At 42.3% G+C, this 18,178-nt stretch overlaps 1 protein-coding gene across 1 annotated transcript; it reads right to left on the bottom strand.

The window, feature by feature from the left end:
- Positions 1 to 992: 992 nt before the first annotated feature.
- Positions 993 to 17,459, bottom strand: LOC127222929 (uncharacterized protein C4orf17 homolog). The gene is made up of 8 exons (XM_051185395.1): positions 17,327 to 17,459; positions 13,153 to 13,356; positions 11,041 to 11,105; positions 7,613 to 7,756; positions 5,781 to 5,862; positions 4,523 to 4,730; positions 2,536 to 2,579; positions 993 to 1,248 (listed from the first exon to the last, which is right to left on the bottom strand). The coding sequence occupies exons 1-8, from the start codon at positions 17,457 to 17,459 to the stop codon at positions 1,061 to 1,063; spliced, it is 1,068 nt and encodes a 355-aa protein (XP_051041352.1). The 3' UTR covers positions 993 to 1,060.
- Positions 17,460 to 18,178: the final 719 nt, after the last annotated feature.

The following is an 18,178-nucleotide window of genomic DNA, read 5'->3' as shown; positions in this document are numbered from 1 at the left end:
CCAGTGTGATCTCGAGAGTCTTTGTTACAAGTGAACAACTTGACTAGCTAATGTTCTCTTTCAAGATAGAAGACAGCCACAAATGAAGGGGTGTGGATCATCTGTAGAAGAAAAACCACTCTTCCCAGAGCCTCCCAAAGAAAATGACTTCATTTTCATTTTAGCCCATTCCCCTTCTTTGTCTCCAGAATTGTAACAGAATAAAATTGTGTGGCATTAAGTCACTAAGGTTGTAATACTTTGTTGCAGCAACAGTAGAAAATGTACTTTTCTCTGGTCTAATTTTCTTCTGTCTGCTGGGTGCAATTGGCAGTGATACTCTAGATGATAGTTGAGCCACAAGGTGGAAGGATCCCGGGCCTCTCAATCACCAAGCAATGCAAAGGTATCCACTGAGTACGTAACATGAGTCCTGAACTCTTATGTAAGAAATAAATCTTGTTATGGTTGACCCACAATATGTTACAAACTTACACTAAAAGAATAATAGCTGGGTCCCAAGAATATTTCATTTAAATAACACAAAAAAGTCTATATTAATTATTTTCATCCATCATTAGCACCACTAGCAGAGTGAAAATAAACTCTGTGGCTTGTGAATGAAGAATAACATTTATTTATTTATTTACTTACTTACTTACTTACTTATTTGGAGAGGAGATGAGAAATTTTCTTTAACAGTCCCAAAACTTGGAAACATTATAGGTTACCAAAATTGGCTCAAATGTTAAAATTCTTGAGCAGTTTTCCCCAACTGGATTTAGATTCGGCACTCAATTCTGATTATGGATGCCTTTCTGGTATCCTCTATGTTCAGGTACTAATATCATTATTACAGACAGGAAATGAGATTTAAATAAGCATGTTTCTTTCATGTGTATTAAACTGACTACAAATAGAAATAATGTCTTCATTAATATTTATTTCTAGCATTATATACAATGTGGTTTTGAGACTTACATGGCCCACCATATAGAGGACCATTATTTTTTTTACAGTATTTTTGATGTTCTGTCCGTGTGAAGTTCATCTTTGTGAAAGAGCTGGCCCGCGTTCATTTCTACCTTTGGTGTGTTGAAGGACAGATGGCTCTTTGGTGAGTGTATTCTTGGACACTCCTTGCTGACATTGGCTTTGCTGATCCATTGTCCTGGGTGCTGAAACTGAGAGGAGGCTTTGGTTTGCTGAAATACTCTGTAACAGGTATTTTCATCTTGTTTTTTCTTATATACAATGGGGTCTCAACCCCTGAAATAGAAAAAAGAATGCAAATAAGACTGTAACCGAGAGACTGAATATAGCTTCTGCCTTGTTTTATCAGTAAGTGGTGTGGAATTAAAAGCCAAACAGGCACTAAAAAGTCATAACAGAATCGGTTCGTTTTGACCGTGATCACCTACAATGAGATATTTGTGCTAGCATATATAGTCTGTTTTCTTGCCCTTAGAATTGTTGATGTGTGAGGGTGTTGGGGTAGGGACTGGACCAGTGAAATAAGAATCTGTTATCTTGACAGAGAAAACAAGAGATCAGACATGCATCTTAGAACAATTTAACTGCATCCCTTAGACCTTTCCAAAGCCCACACAGACACTCCCAGCCAGGATCAGGTTTGGAGATGCTGAATGTCTACTGTGGAGAGAAGCAGTGTGATCTGGAGATTGCAGTTTAAAAGTCTGTGCATCTTGGCAAGGCAAATCTATGTGTGGGTCGTTAGTAAGGCTCATGGATGAATAGAACTATCCTGTTCTAACTGTCATCCTAGAGTGAAGCATCTGGTGGGAGAGGCCAGGTGGAAAGGGCCATCCTTGGAGCAAGAGGCAGGGTATGCTTTCCAATCTCAGCTACATTTACTGACTGGTCACAGACGGAGCCACTTTGGGGTTTAGTGAACTCCATGGGAAAGTGACAATGTCTAGGAGAATTCCACGTGATGAACCCCTCATTTCTGGTTAAGGGGAAAGTGGGAAACAAGACTGTGACAGTTGCTCTGTAGTCTCTAATGCAGTTCTTGTTTTAATGCTGGGAGCTACAAGCCACAAAGTGGCTACCGTTGGACTATTCAGGACCAGGTAGGCTTTCTACAATGACTGAGTCTCTCTGGTCTAAACTGCAGGCTGGCCTGGGCTTCTGATTGGTGCACACTGACTTTCAGCTGCCTCATAGGGCACCTGCTTGTGATTGCTTCAGCAGTATTCTGTTCTGCTTGGTTTTCTTCACAGCAAAATCATTTAGGCCCATGACAGTTAAGCTGAGCAGAGTAATCTAGGGAAGTCACTGTGTCTGTGTGGGTCAGCCATCCTTTACCGTGATTGGGTGTGACTGTGTTGCTTCTCAGAGTGTTTGGTCTGACAGTTTTGTCAGATTTATCTTACACAGAATTGAGCAGATACACTTTAGAGAGGAGCAGAAAGCCCCTCCTAACCCTCATGGATTGCCCATTGAAAGCCAAGACCCTTAGCGCCCATACCCCTAAGTAGTCAGTACCTACTGATTTCCTTATACCACCTGAAATCAACACAAACTGTACTTAACCTTGTGATACCGCTTTATTGCCTTCAGATCCTTGACTTGGCATTCTAAATCAATTGGAGAAAGAAAGAGAATTTGAGCAATAGCAACAGACTAGGGCATCAGCAAGCTAATGGCATCTATCTTAAATGTGCTAGCCCATCCTTGACGTAAATTACTTACCAGTGACTACTTACTTTGAGCAAATATCTAGCAGGCCTACCATAAGCCACTCACTGAAGAGGAGGTCAGCTCCTACCAGGTCTTACTTTCTGACTTCACAGAAACTTAACGGTGCAGACAATTAGAATGTATACTTTTTTAAAGTGGCTTTTTTTTTTTTTAAATCACATTATTTCTGTGACTTTGCATTTAACCCAACTTTTAATTTTGAAACAACAAAATTTTCTCTCCCAGCCTAACACTCATTCCTTCAACATGTTATACATAAATACACTGTTTTGCTTTTGAGACAGCGTCTTGCTGTATAGTCCAGGATAGCATTAAATTTTAAATTATTTACTTTAAATTTGTAAAACTCCTGCTCCAGTCTCCTTAGTGCTGAGATTACAGATGTTTACCACCACACCCAGCTGTTTTGTTAACATTGCATGGTTTAAGAAATACTGCTTCTATATGCATTATCAAGCTTGCTTGTGAACTCTTGATGAAAAGTGGGCTCAGAGGTGAGCGGCATCGAGCTGTGGACTATCTATCCCCTAATGTTCTTTACTACAGAGGCTGGTAGTCAGAGATGGGTAAGGTCTTTTGCCTCCAGGCAACCTAAGACAGGTCATGAATGACAGAATGTGTGCTTCCCATGACAGGTAGTGCTGGAAGGTAGAAGAACACTACCTAAGATAGACACAGCTATCTGTCCTGTAGCAGAAGCATGGGTATTACTTAATTATATTAAGAAGGGGAATTTATTGGTGCCCATAAAGATGGCTGCACTCCATCTTGGCACAAGGACAGAGAGTTCAAAAAGTAGTCTCAGCAAGTCATAAAACCTAAAAGCCAAAGGTGTGGCTACAGTAGGGTGTTTGGCTGCCTTATTCTAAATAACAACGGAACTGAAGTGCGGCTACTCCTGACCTCAAGGCTAGGGAACGAGAAGTTGAAGCTAAGGTGTGGTTACTGAACCCTTAGAGTAAGGAGGAAGAAAAGTCTGTTTGTTCCGTATACATGATACCATGTTCCCCTTTTGGTTAAGGTATATGAGTGGTGAAAAATAAATTTGTGGCATTTCAGTATTGACTGATCTGCCCTCCTGATTTCAAAGAAGAAAGGAAGAAAGAAAGGAAGGAAGAAGGAAGGAAGGAAAGAATACTGCTTCTAAAACAATTTCCAGATGGCTTAGTGATTATTTTTCTCTCTAAAACTTCCCAGGAATATATCAGTGAAAGTCAGTTGAAGTGATTTATTTTTATCTTCATTGCTTTACATTAAAATTTATATCTGTATAATACTAGCATTTAACAAAATATGAGTAACACTAATAATAGCCTCAGTTTCCTTTATGGTTTGCATGTTTAAACTTTTTTAAAGCACTTGGGACTAGAAAGATGGCTCAATGGTTAAGAAAACTTTGGTTCTCAACACCAAGAGGCTCACAACTTGATGTGACTGTTACAGGGGCATCTGATGCCCTCTCCTGGCCGCTGTGGGGTACTGCATGCATTGACCTCATTCATTCTCTCTCGCCTCTGTGGGTAAATAACCTAAAAAACCTTATATTTTCTTAGATCTCTAATTGTCTAGTCTTTGCCATTAGTAGAAAGGGGATTTGCTTCAAAAGAGAAAGGTTATTTATTAGCTAAAGAACACAGCCTCTGCCAAAATGTTCTGAACAGTGGAACCGAGAACAACTTTGCTGTTAATTGTGGAAATGAAAGAAAACACTTACATATGTGCAGTCACTCACTATAGAGTTGAGACTTGAAGAGGAAACAAGGGAAGTGTGACGTCTTTATGTACAGGGGAGCCCTGGACGGCCCCCATATTTAATCACCTGGGCGGCTGATGCCCCTCTGTAGCTCTGGTCAGCACTTTGGATTTTGCAGGTGAAGTTTGCGTCGATTTGGCTGTGGTGGGTGTTCCAGCTAAGGATGGCTTCTTGGGCTTTGCCGCTGGTTCTGCTGGGGTAGTTCTTCTGTGACGAGTCAACATGTTAATCTCAGCTAGTTCAGAATGAACCAAAGCCGACACCCACTCCTTTTCTGATTTGGGGGGAAGAAAAGGTTGGGAACATGAAAGTTACTACTGTCATATTGACGGGAAGTGCAGCTTTGTCCCTGTTTCAGTTAGTAACGGGTTTCATTCTGGCAATGCATACATTTATGGCATTTCAATTTGTTCTTGTTCACCCCCCTTTCTCTCCCATCTCTCCGGCCTACCTTCTGCTGCCCGCTGTGCACTATGCACTGATGCACTTGTGTCCACCCCCCACAAATATACACATATATATACATTTACAAAAGAAGATCTTATTACTTGGGTAATTTATTAAATGTCACAATCTTTTACCTCTCCCCCCCCTTAGAAAATTGCCCCCAAGCACTTTGCAATTATAGAGTAGTCTTGAACTCTGTTGCAAGGTACTAGTTTTCCAAAGTGCTCCCCATTGCCCATTAGAGAGTGCTCTCCAGAGCAATGTTGCCTGACCATCAGCATCACCTGGGATCATGTTACAAAAGCAGATTCTTGGGGCCCGTGTGGGTTGTTTTGAATCAGTTTGATGATCAGCTAGTTTGAGGACAGCTGCTGAGTGCTGTATGGATTGCCCTGCAATGGTATTATTGGTATTTTCATGACACATACCAGGCACAGCCCAAGAGATACCAGGCATTAGCTAAGATTAAATCATCATAGCTATTGGGAGTCTGAAACATGGAAGGCCATGCTGCTACTGTCCACACCAAAGGAAAGAAGCAAGTATATGTTCAGATTCCACGGCAGGCCAGAGGATGTGTTCATGGAGACCCTTGGGGTAAGAAGCAAGGAGATGCAGAAACCAGCCTTAGCTGAGAGCATGTTTCCTACTTCTGGAGTGAGTTCAGTGTGAGATGCACTACACTGATTATCTGAAGGCCAGCTCCCATGCAGGCAGGAATGAATACAGCCTTACAGGGGACTCTGGTAAGCAACTCTAGGCAAATAATTTTGCAGTATTTGTTTGAAAACCCCAGGGAGGAAGCTTCAGTTTGGCACATTCATCGTGTCTGACAATAACCGAGTCCAGTGCCTGCAAATACTCATTTCCATCTCACCTTTGGTACTTGCGTGAAGCAGCCACTGCAGGACTTCTGCCAGCGAATCGGTGTGTAAAATGTCACAGAGCTTTGCCAGGATCTGACGGGGGACACATAGTGAGGCAGTAAATGGCACCGGGCTCATAAGGTTTCCTTGCCTTTCTTTAGAAACGTCACTCTGGGTACATGATGCTTGGGTCGGTTGGGATCTACTTTGAGAGCTACATTTCAAACAGTGCAAAGGGGGATCAATGAAAACATCAGCAGTTCAAGCGATGCTTGTTGTTTGTCATGCTGTGCCTGTTGAGTCTTAACATCTGTTAGGAGCAACTTACTTCAGGAGATGGACCCCTCGTGCAGGCTTCCTAGGGCTGAGAGAGGAATCTGCTAGTCACACAAGCGGCCCACCTGGCTGCTGCTCTCCTCAGTGTGGCTAAGAAGGACTTCACTGAGACAGTGAGGCAGGGACCTAAATCCCTTCAGTCAGTGAGAATCCATACTTGAGTTGTGGAAGGGGATTGTGTGTGTGTGTGTGTACTCATGTGCATGTGTGCGTATGCGTGTGTGAGTGTATGCGTGTGTGCGCGCACATGCACGCTTGTGTGTGTGTGTGTGTGTGTGTGTGTTTTCCTTTCCCCAAAGCCTTTCCTTCTGGCACTGTCCTTCCTTTTTGAAGGACCACTGTAAGATGAGAGCTTTTGTCCTTTAAGCACTTCACGGGCAGTGTCCTACTGCCTTGGATGTGCAGGTTTCTACTAAGAAATCAGCAGCCTTAGTAGCAAGGTGTGTGATGTGCCTTCATTCTGTGGTTTCCAGCAGCCGGGTGTCGATGCTGAGGAGCAATTTACCCTGAGTTTATCTTTCTACATTTTAAGTTTCTGTCCACTTTAGAAAATGTTAACTGCTATCTCTCCCCATAATTTCTATGTTCTAATCTTTACTGCTTCTGAGACCCCAGTTCTACAACATTAGAATACTCATTATATTCTCATAGGTCAATAGGCTTGTTTATATTTTTATATCTACTTTAGGTAGTTGTTATTGGTATGGATTTAAATTTGTTAATATTTATGTATATGGGTGTGTGTGTATGTATGTATGTATGTATGTATGTATGTATGCAAGCATGCAGGCACATATGTGGAAGCCGGAGGTTGACATTGGATGTTTCCCTCAGTCACTGTCCCCAGCTGTAGGATTAGAGTAATCCATTCTTCAGGTGTGAGATTTTCGGGTCTCATCTGAACTGCTGGTGTATTAAGCAACTCTCTGCACTCTGCTGTGTGTGAGTGACAGCCAGCAGCTCCCGAGACTTGTTCTTTCATTCACTCTTTGCTCCTGGACCTCTGCAGCTTGCTCTGTGCACGCAAGGGTTAGCATTGCACCAAAGACTCGGTGGGGCCCTTTGCTTGTTCTCGACAAAGATTTGTCTTCTTCAGCTTCTTACTTTACAGCCGCCTCAGCATCCTCAAACTAAACCGTCTTCCCTGTAGTAAAGCCCACTGCACTGTGGGCGTCACTTCTCTGTACCAGGGTTAGGAATGTGCCCTAGGAGAAACCTGAGCTGAACGTAGTAATCATCCAGTTTCACAGTCATAAAGCTGTATAGCCTGTTGCCAAATACCTAAAAATAGCTTACCCATATATTCATAAATCCTAAGTTTATCTATCATATTATCATCTGTTATCTATTAGTGTCACACACCTGTGACATTGCTGCTCACTGTTCCCCCCCCCCGTGTGCATGTGTGTGCGTGCATGCGTGTGTGTGTGTGTGTGTGTGTGTGTGTGTGTGTGTACATGTACCCACCTGCTGTTCCAAGCTATTTATTTAATACCCCGCCTCTTACTTTTATCTCCTGATTCAGATAGTTTGGTATGCACACAGTGTTTTCATTCTCATCAGGCTTGATGCTCATCACTTCTGAGGCCTGGGAGCCAGCAGCAGAGCACATCCTTGGAGGCACTGGCATGTTTTTGTCTTTCAATGCATCCTAAATCAAAGATATAGTATGATTGGCATGCATTTTTGCACTTGTAATTTCTATATAAATTAAATGTAAAATTAATGAGAAGCATGTACCTTTGCTTACATTTTTATTAAACCGTTTGAGAGTTTGCATGTGCATGAGCATAGAATGGTACATGTGTTGTCCCAAGCCAACTTTCAGAATTCAGTTTGTGCCTTATATGTGAGTCCTGGGTGTCTACCACAGGTCATCAGGCTTGGCAGCAAGTACCTTTACACATAGACCCATTTCATAGGTCAGAGAAACATTCATCTTTAATAAGAGAACCATACAAGCAAAACCAATATTAATACTTTTAACAAGTTAAAAGTGTCCTTTAAACTCTACCAAACATTTGGAGACAAAGCAGATAGTGACATATTATTGACTTTGGTTGAAATCATTTAAAGCCCTAGATGAAACTCAAGATAACAATTTGGATGCTGAATGTGAATTGGTCCTGTGTGTTGTTGTTCCAGGTAGCAATAACTCCTACCACATGAGCTTTGCGTTACATTGGGAAGATTTCCCTTTACCACCAGGAAGGCAGTTAGAAGATTCATGTTTGGCTGCAAAGAGGCTTCATTGTGAGAGCTGTGCTTCCTTGCTCTGCTAAAAGCTGGGGATTTGGAATCAGGAACTAATATTCTTCTCTTTCTTAGCTGAATAGGAAATAGAAAGGCCTGTGGTGGGATGGGCGGAAGGTACAGTCTGCAGTTCAATCAGTGTCAACAACAACAACAACAACAAAAGAGTATGGAGACCTTGTGGCCAAAGAGCTACAGGAGCCTTGGATCTCCGTGCCTGTTCCCGGGAAGACTGTCTAGCCAGCCCCAGCTGTCAGCTTGACCCACACACCAAGCTAATGAGGAAATGAGCCCACCTGGGCGGGACCAGAGTGATAGAAGAGCATCTAACTGTTGGCAGTGGTGACAGTGAAGCTGATCATATGCAGACTCAATCCTTGTGAACACTTCTCATGCATACACTAACTGTTTTGCTTCAACTCCTCTCACCGAACACAACTGAAACACCTGATTGGCATTTTAAAAGATAAATAGAAGAAGCAGAATGCACAGGACAACAAGGAATTAACAAGACAAAAGCAACGGGGAAGTAAGAAACAGAAGTGTAGCTATTTTTGTCTTGAGATCATTGTATGATGATGGCAAATAAGAACTTTTCCTTTTAACTACCTGGAACTGTCTGAAAGACAGATCTCAAAGCTTTTAGTCATAGTGTTTCGTCACAGCAATGATAACCCTAACTATGATATACATCAAGGATGAAAAAGCATAAAGTGCCAATGTTAGGGGCCAGAAGACAATTATGCAGATGTAAAATCATAAAAAAGTATTTTTAAACAAATGTGTCAGTAAATCTTAAAAGTAAAATGAAATAGATAAATTCCTTGGGAAAAAAAAAAATACAAGCTGCCCAAGCTCACTAAAGAAGAAACAAACAACATATAAAGCAATTCTCTATGGGAAAAAAAAAAAAGTTCAATTCTTAGTTTAAAACTTTTAACTGGAGGAAACTTCAAGTCTAGATGACTTTTAATTCTGTATAAAATCCTCTAGACTACTAGAGTTCCCAACATATTATATCGTGCCCACATTGTCCTGAAAACAAACCTGAAAAAGATATTATAAGAAAATGTTTTGTAATGCTATTTAAGTATATAATATAAATATAACAACAAAATTGCATATATTATACTTACTATATTAATAAACACTATCATTATAGCATAATTAATGTATTACTAAAGTTTCACATAAACCAATACATACAAATATTAAACAATATTTTATAAAATGTAGTGGTGAAAAGAATAACATACTTTACTAAGTAGAATCTTAGAATGCAAGGATGGTTTAATACTGGAAAATGAACCTGTGTTATTCACTGTATAATAACCTGAAAAAATAGGGTCATCTCAAATGCAGAAAAATTGCTTGGCAAAGTTCATCCTCCATGCCTGATAAAGCACTGGAAAGAGAAGGAAGCTGCCTCGGTCCTGTATGGGCATCTGAACAGAGAGAACCAACCCTGTACTTCAAGCTGAAAGTCTGGATGCTCCCTCTTATGAGCATCAAGTACAAGCCAAGGCTGCCAGCTCTCCTGTTTGTAGTTAACACTGCACCAGAGGTTTGGCCTTCACAGGAAACCACAGCAGACATGGGCAGTGTGCAAATTTGAAAACATAATAGAAAAATTAGAAATGTAAGCCTTACCAAAAATAACTTTTTTTTTTTTTTTTTTTTTTTGGAAGGCAGGGGAAGGAACCTTGAAACAAAAAAAGGCAAGGTTCAGATTTAAATTAAACATCTGCAAAACACATGTGGCAAAGGCTTTATATATGCTGTGTAGAAAGCTTTTGCATCACAATTACAAAAAACAACTTCAGAGACAGGCAAGCGATCTGAACAAACACATCCCATAAAAGGTCACATAGATGACAGGGAAGAAGAGGAAAGTGGTCATCTTCATCAGGGGTGAGAAAAAAGTCAACACTAAAACCACGCAAGGAACACACTACCAGGCCCCTGGGTTAGTCAGCCTCGTTTGTTTGAAGACGGCAGTCATACTTCAGCCTCCTTTGTGCTAGGATGGCAAACTGCAGCCTCGTACACTTCACTTCTATCAGCTCTAAACTAAAACCAATCGTTGCCATTTCGGAAAAGGAAAGCGGAAAACAACTTGGCCGTTCTTCTAAAATGTCGACACAAAAGCACTGCACGCGTCAGTTTTTGCCTGGGAGGGAAGCAAGCATGGAAACACACGAAGACTTGTGTGTGAGTGTGCGTCCTAGCTCTGTGAAAAGGCCGATCCAGATGCTCTTCACCAGAGGCCTGGGTTCACAACTGTGAGAAGAGCAGGAAACAGGGGTGGATCTTAGATAACTCTGTTCTGCTAAGTGAAAGCAGACTTTGAAAGAGAACCCTGCATGGGGCCTCGTTTGGGTAAAAGTTAAAAGTCTTTGTCCTTGGGAGGGCGGGGCTCCCGAGGAAACCCAGGGGAGCTGGGAGACCGGTGCTTTGGTATCGCTTCACCAGGGGATGCAGATGTACTTGTCAAGATCCATCAGATTGTGCACTGGGGATATAGATGTCTTACATCATAAAGCTACACTTTAATAAAGCTGTAGAAATATTGTGAAAGAGACTTCTCAGAAGGATTGCAAGACAGAGCAAGTGTTAAAGAGCCAGCTGTAGGAAGAGGAATCTTGAAGTCACTCAGCCAGCTGTAGGCAGCTGTTTGTTTACCTTCTTAATCACTAAGGGATTGTCTCGGGAAGTCTTGAAGCAGTTGTTGGTATTTCTAAATGGCTCTGAAAGAAATTGGGGGAATATATTTAAATTAAAGAAATTTCAATACATGCTTTATGTATTAGTTGCTGAAATAAACTAGTCTATTCGAACATAAGGTCAGCTGAGGCCTATGTGTGCATATGTGGAAACCTGTGACAGAAAACCAGTATAATAACATTATTCAAGTGCATGTATGCTTCTTAAAATTATTGGTTCGATTCCCAGCATGATAGAATGAAGACATATTGCAAACTAGCTTTCCTTCCTTCCTGCCTTCCTTCCTTCCTGTTCCTTCTTTTCCTTCTCTTCTCCCTCTTCCTCCTTGCCCTCCCTCCCCTCCCCCTCCCTCCCTCAGTCCTTCCTTCCTCCACTCCTCCCCCTTCTCCAATCTCAGTCTCAGGCTGGCCTGTGATCCCCCTGACTCAGCTTCCCAAGTAAGTAGGACTGGGAGTCTCTTCCAGCAGTCCTGGCTACTTTGCTTTCTTGATCTAATTAAACTGATTGTAAAAGCAGAATCTTAGTGTATGTTTCTTAGACATGTGTGTCACTTCTGTGTAGTGGACAATTTGTATGTTTTGCTTTGTTTAGAGTCACCCAGGAAGAGGCCCTCACTGAGGAGTTGTCTAAATCAAGTTGGCCTGTGGATGTGTCTGTGAGGGACTGTCTTGGCTGACTTCCTCGGTGTGGAAAGACCCAGTGTGAACGTGGAGGAACCATCCCTTGCTGGGTCACTGAACTCTCATAGTAGAGAAGTCTAGCTGAGCACCAGCTACACTTTCTCTTTGCTCTTGGCTCTGGGTGTGATGAGACCAGCTGTTGAAGCTCTTGCTGCCATGATTGCCGCACAGTGATGGACTGTAACCAAGAATTGTGACCCAAAACAAGCCCTTTCTCCCCTAAGCTGCTTTTTTTAAATCAGAGAATCTCCTCACAGCAATAAAAATGAAACTAGGACAGGAATTGGTTCCCAGGGAGTGAGGTCATTAGTGTCACAAAACTCTGTTGGGGGCTAGAGAGATGATGGCTCTGTGGACACAGTCCTAGCACACATGTGAGGCACATACATGCCTGCAGGCAAAGCATTCATACATACAAAATAAAATAAATCTGAAAACAAATGTTTCAGTAGAGTGTTGCTTTTATACTTTTGGACTACTTTGTTGGAAGGATGCGAAAGCTTTTGATATACTGATGATCTAGAAAGGCAATTGCATGCTGCAAACAGTTTGATGGGTCTATCTAGTGGGACCTTGGAAGACAGTAAGCATCTCTTCATTTACTTAGTCAGATACCAAAGACCAGACACTTCATGTAGGTCACAGGGAAAAATAAGAGTGTGGTGAGCACAGAAGGCAATGCCGTTGGGCATGAACTTAAGGCGGTGAGAGCCCTTCTAGAAAGATGTGCACACATTTCCATCCCCCATGTGCTTACTGGACCCACCTTTTGTCTGTTGCTTCCTATCACGGTTGCCTAGCCACTCCCATCTGATATCTCTTACAATGTTTGATAGTGACTTTTCTCATTACAAATACCTGCTAGAAGTATGTTAGAGTGGAGAAGATTCATTCCCCGCTCATGTTTGAGGCTAGACAGCCCATCGTTGTGGGGGAAGGGCTTGGCAATGAGTGAGATGGCTGCGAGTCAGGAAGCAGGGGGGATGGGTGCCCATGCTTAGCTGGCTTCTTCTTTCCCTGTTTTTGTTCAGTCTGGGACCGCTAGTGTGTTAATTGTGCCACCCACATTCCCTGCTCATCCACCTTCTCCAGAAACGTCTTCCTCAACACATCCAGAGGTGCATCTCCAGGCTATTTTAGATCCAGTGGAGTTGACATTTGAAATCTGTCATCACACGCACTTTTCTACGGATCGGACACTACAGCAAATACATCAAATATTGATAGTGTTTGCTAATAGTGTCTTACTGAATTGTGGTTAGAGGAATGCAAGCTGTCTATAGTGAATAACCTACCTTCCCAGTCACTGCAGTGATTTAAGCAAACTGAGTTCTTTCCAATTATTTGCAAGAGGCCTAAGGACAGATTCCATTTCTCTATAGGGACTCACCAGACTGAGGTCTTGCAGGAACTTTGTTTTGGACAGGTGACAGCTCTGGGGCGGGGCTCTCCAGGGCTGTGGTGGTGGGTGAATTGCTCAATTTGGCTAAAGGTGTCTCATTCCCCTCTAAGAGGCTAAAGGAGCCAGGGCCACACAACATTCTAAGTGGGACCTCATCATCATTCACAGTGCAGATCGGGATGTTGTTCAAACCTGGAAGAATACAGATAGCCATTTACTTGTTGGTTGACCAGCCTGTCTGGAACACACCCATCACATACTGTCTCCTAATGCTCTTAGGCTTCCCACAGTACTCACCATGAGTCTTATTAAATAGTTGTAAACGGATTGTCAGAGCTGTACTAGGGTGTGAGCCTGTGGATGGGGGGTGTTGCCCATTTGTTTAGTGTCTATTGCTAGTACCTACTTCGGTGCCTGACAGAAAGCCAGTGAGCTTTGATGATTGAATGAATGGCTGGATAATGCAACAAAATATAAGGCTTTTATTTGGTTAAATACTTCATACTTTACTAACAGTAACTTTATATATAGGAATGAGGATGTTTGAAGATACTATCAGATGCTATCATTATGCTTTAAACCCTAGAGTAGTGATTGGCCCAGGTACATAGCAAAGAATTGCATAGCAAATTACATATAGGTAACCTTACACACAAATATGTGTATCGAAAGTTCTAATTTCTGTTTTAATTAGGTTTTTAGAAAGAAAGCGTGTGGTATATGTATTGTGCATGTTGGAGGTATGTTCTCATAGGCGAACAGATCTCTCCATTCCTACCTTGTTTACTTATTATTGCTTTACACTTTTCCCATATTCACATACAAATGTGTACACGTGGTAATCTCATACCAGACAGAAATAACAGGGAAGACTTCAGAGTCCATCTGTTCAAGCGTTAGGTAAGAATGACTTTTCAAAGGGGTAAAGCAACAAATACAACAGCATGATAGTGGTTTGAATGTCCAGTCAGACATCCATGACCGACAACTTGTCATGAAAGGTGGATTCAATCTAACATTGAAAGAAGACCCATCCTCCAGCCCGGCAAAGGGTTCAGGAATGGAGCTGGGCTCCAGAGAGACCGGTGCCCACTATGGGGAGTTGAGTTTCTGCTGCTGAGAGCCAAAGGCTCTGTCCTCAGGGCTCTCAGTCTTTGATTGATAACCCACCTCAGTTTGATGGGAGAGTGGTTGTTGGTTTGCTTGCTTGCTTTGTGTTCATTTTGTCCAGGGTAATTGTTTCCTTAGTAGATGACTGTCCTTTCACAGTTAGGAAGTTTACAATTACAGAGATGATTAACTAAGAAAAGGCCTACTATTTATCCCAGTTTGCTTTTCTGTGGCTGTAGTAAAACGCCATAACCAGAAAGTTGGGGGAGGAGAGGTTTGTTTGGGTGACACATCCTTGTCACAGTGCATCATGAAGGGGATTTGGAGCAGGAGCTCAAGGAAGGGTCCTGGAGGCAGGAGTCCCTCCCACAGACATGAGTCTCTACTGTTGATACGTATAGCTGCATCGACTATTGATAACCTACGGCTCTGTCTGGGACTTCGCCTTTAGCTGAAGGGTGCTCACATGCACAGCAGAGCACCACCACCCAATGCCTACCTGATGGAAGTCACAATGGCTGAGCCTTCACCTGCAACTGGGAACCCTGTACAAGGCCACCCAGCCCTGCTGTTCCTTGTGGGCCCGGCTGAGGCCTCTGTGACATCCGTGTGGCACTCAGCTTTCTCCCTCTTAATTCTGCTTCCTTCGTTTCTTTTGTAGGTGTCACTGCGCAAGGCATGCCCAAACAGAGCTTCTTGACATAAGCTTCTAGCTTAGTGTCCTCAGAGCCTAATTTAAGAAAACTTCTCCAGAGGAAAACAGAGGGTACTGTGGCAAAATGTCACATGAGCATCTAGATTGAGTGTGTGGGGCCTAGAGCATCTCTCTGAAGCGACTGACATGATGTTTAAACCAGTATCTGGGAGATATCAATTAATGGTGTTTTCTGAATAGAGAAAGTAAGTGTGAAAACCCAGAACTTGCAAAGGGCTTGTTACACCTTTGAGAAACTTGGGCATGCCCATGAGGTGTGTGCATAATATGGGTGGATATGTGGAATGAGTCATAAAAGAGAGCAATCACATCACAGGACTAGACAATATTATCATCAATGACTCTGAGGGATCTGAGCAAGATGTTTAAACAACCAAATTTACATTTTAAATATATTTTTTGTGGTAGTTTCATGGAGATTGGTCGGTTGAGGGTAACCAATCATTCTGTTGCTTGTTTTCTTTTTGCATCATGGCCACCCTGATTATGTTTGTCACATCTGTCAAAATAAGGATAGTGGTAGCATTAGGAAGTGCCATTTGCCTGGGGTATTGAGGCAGCCAGAATGCAATAGATTGAAGAATGTCTCAGAGGAAAGGGTGTGAGAATCCTGAGTATACACATCTCCCTTGGCTGTGATTTGATGTATGTTTCATAGCATGATACACAGAACTACCTGCTCAGTAGCCAGTGGCCCCTCTCCTTCCCACATGCTCTGCACTTGGCATGTCTCCCTTCTGCACCATGCCCTGGCGCTCTGTTCTGTGTTGGCAGCTCTCCCCTCCCCTCCCCTCCCCTCCCTTCCCTTCCCCTCTCCTCCCCTCCCCTCCTCTCCCCCCCCTTCCCTCCCTTGTTCATACACTTAACTACAAACAACGCAGTAGTCTTCTTCCCAAGCTCTGCCTGCATGGTCACTCCAAGTCAGGAAGGTGGCTCTAACAGGAATATGAGTCTCAGGGAAGGATTTGAAGGACCTAGTGATGAATCCACCAGTTGAGGTGGCTTTTGTGGGAGGAGGTGTCCCACAGTTACCCCATCTGGACTGAACTGACTGGTTTACTCTATCTAGTGCTAACCATTCTGTTTGTTTTCCATGTACTTTGTAATCTTGAGAAATCCACCTCCTAAAGCACCATCTCTCTCTGGAGCCCAGCTATATGTGGGAAGTGTATGTGCTTTTATTCTTCAGCTGAGAGAATATGCTAGCAATGTCTGGTATCCAAGGGGATTGCTACGGAAAGATGAGGAAATGGAAAAGGAAGGAGAGGCAGGGAGGGAGGCAGGTAAGGAGGAAGAGAAGAGAGGAGGAAAGGGAGGAGGTAACATATATATATATATATATATATATATATATATATATATATTACAAATATATATGACTTGGTCAGTAGGAGAGTGGCTGCCTGTTATGAGCAGGGCCCTGGGCTCTGTAGCCAACATGTATGCCTATATATGTACATAAATACACTTCACTAGGGCTTATGTTCATATCCCGGCATGGGTTTGTGATGGCTATTCTTGTTTTTCAACTTGACTACATCTGGAATTAACTAAAACTCAAAAATGGCTGGGCAGTCCCGTAAGGAATTTATTTTACTTAATTGGCTCATTTGAAGTGGGAAGATCCATGTCTAATCTGGATCTGTGAAGTAAGAAGACATATCTCTAATTCAGGTCTTTTGAGGTGAGAAGACCCACCTCTGATCTGGGCCATGCCTTCCGCTGGAAGCTGTATAAAGGATATGGAAGAAGGAAGCTCTCTCTTTTTGCCTGCTTCTTCCCACCCTTGCTAGCAAGTGCACCCTTCCACTGGCATTAGAGCTTATGCCTTTGGGAGTCTGGCATATACTGAAGGTGAGAAATCCAGTCTCATGAACTGAATAATTACTGGACTCTTGGACCTCCCATTGATAGAGAGCCCTTGTTGGATTAGATGGATCACAGACTGTGAATCATTCTAATAAATCATTGTAATAAATCCTCTTTAGTTAGATGGATAGACAGACAGACAAGTAGATTCTTTAAGTTCTGTTACTCTAGAGGACCCTGGAAAATATAGGTGTGAAGGTAGTAAAGATTTTTTAAATATGTTTAAGCCAATACCACCTCGAGGTCCCCGAATGACCTACCTCTGAGTACTTTGGGCCTCTGGTCCCTGTCCCAACACAAGCAATCTATGGGCTAATGTCTGTCAGAGAAGGTACCCACAGATGTCTATTAAGCACTAGGACCTGGCTTCTAGTATCTTAGCACCTGCTTTTACAAGTGGCCAAATACTTTAAAAATTACAGTTGTGCACAGAGGAGAAAACTGTCTGACTAGCCGAAGTTCCATCACCTTTGATGTGGCAGACTCTTCTGGGATGAGGCGTGTGCCTGACGAGGAAGCAGTTCTCATTTCTCGTCAACACGTGGCTGCTCTTGGCCTCCGAGTAGAGAGAAGATGTTGGGGATTTGAGGGTTGGGTTCATGGCCTGTCAGTTTCCTTCTTCACAGTTGCTGCAAGAATTTTTGGGATCTGACTTGCTTGCCTTCACTCACAGATGGGCTGAATCCTTGAAATCACAGAATACAGTCATCCTGAGAAGAGATCTTAGACAGCCTATTGTCTATCAAGTATTTTCCATTTTTGCATTAAAAGAGCAAACAAACAAATGAAATGGGACAAAGGGGACTGATCTGCTGTCAAATCAAACTTTTATAAACTTTATGAACAGAAGTTCCTTTGGGGAAAAAAAAATCCAAGTACTTGTGAAAAGGACCCATATTTTTCTTTTTTCTTGTATTCAATTAAGATCACTGTTGTCTTAAGAGCAAATAATTTACATGATAATTTCTTTTAATGAAGTAAATTTACATTGGGCTTTCAATATAATATATCTTTAAAAAAAGCTATACATTAAATTAGCCTTATATAAGGAACTTTCATGTTGTATCTTTACGAAACCTAGATTTTCAGGTTTATATCATCCTCCAAACAGATGACACCCAAGAGAATAAAAAGATGAGGGAATGACACCAGTCGTTTAGCTGGTGAGCTGGGTAGCATTTGCTAAGTTGTTTGCAACATCCAGTGTTATTAAATGTTCTTTCAATCATTAATTAACACCAATTACACACCACAGATCTAGAACTTTAAAGATATTATGGTTTTTGTTTAACTCACAACCAAACTGGGAGGGGGGAGTCT

The sequence above is a fragment of the Phodopus roborovskii genome, unplaced genomic scaffold, assembly GCF_943737965.1.
Source record: "Phodopus roborovskii unplaced genomic scaffold, PHOROB, whole genome shotgun sequence".
Taxonomy (NCBI): domain Eukaryota; kingdom Metazoa; phylum Chordata; class Mammalia; order Rodentia; family Cricetidae; genus Phodopus; species Phodopus roborovskii.
Note: the sequence above shows the minus strand (reverse complement) of the source record. Positions and strands in the feature narration are given on the sequence as shown.

Excerpts from the sequence above, each read along its gene's own strand:
- LOC127222929 (XM_051185395.1), bottom strand. The coding sequence starts at position 17,459 with ATGAACCCAACCCTCAAATCCCCAACATCTTCTCTCTACTCGGAGGCC. Across the intron at positions 11,106-13,152 it reads TCCTGCAAGACCTCAGTCTG|AGCCATTTAGAAATACCAAC; the intron begins GTGAGTCCCTAT and ends AATTTCTTTCAG. Across the intron at positions 1,249-2,535 it reads CAATAAAGCGGTATCACAAG|GGGTTGAGACCCCATTGTAT; the intron begins GTTAAGTACAGT and ends TTTCTATTTCAG.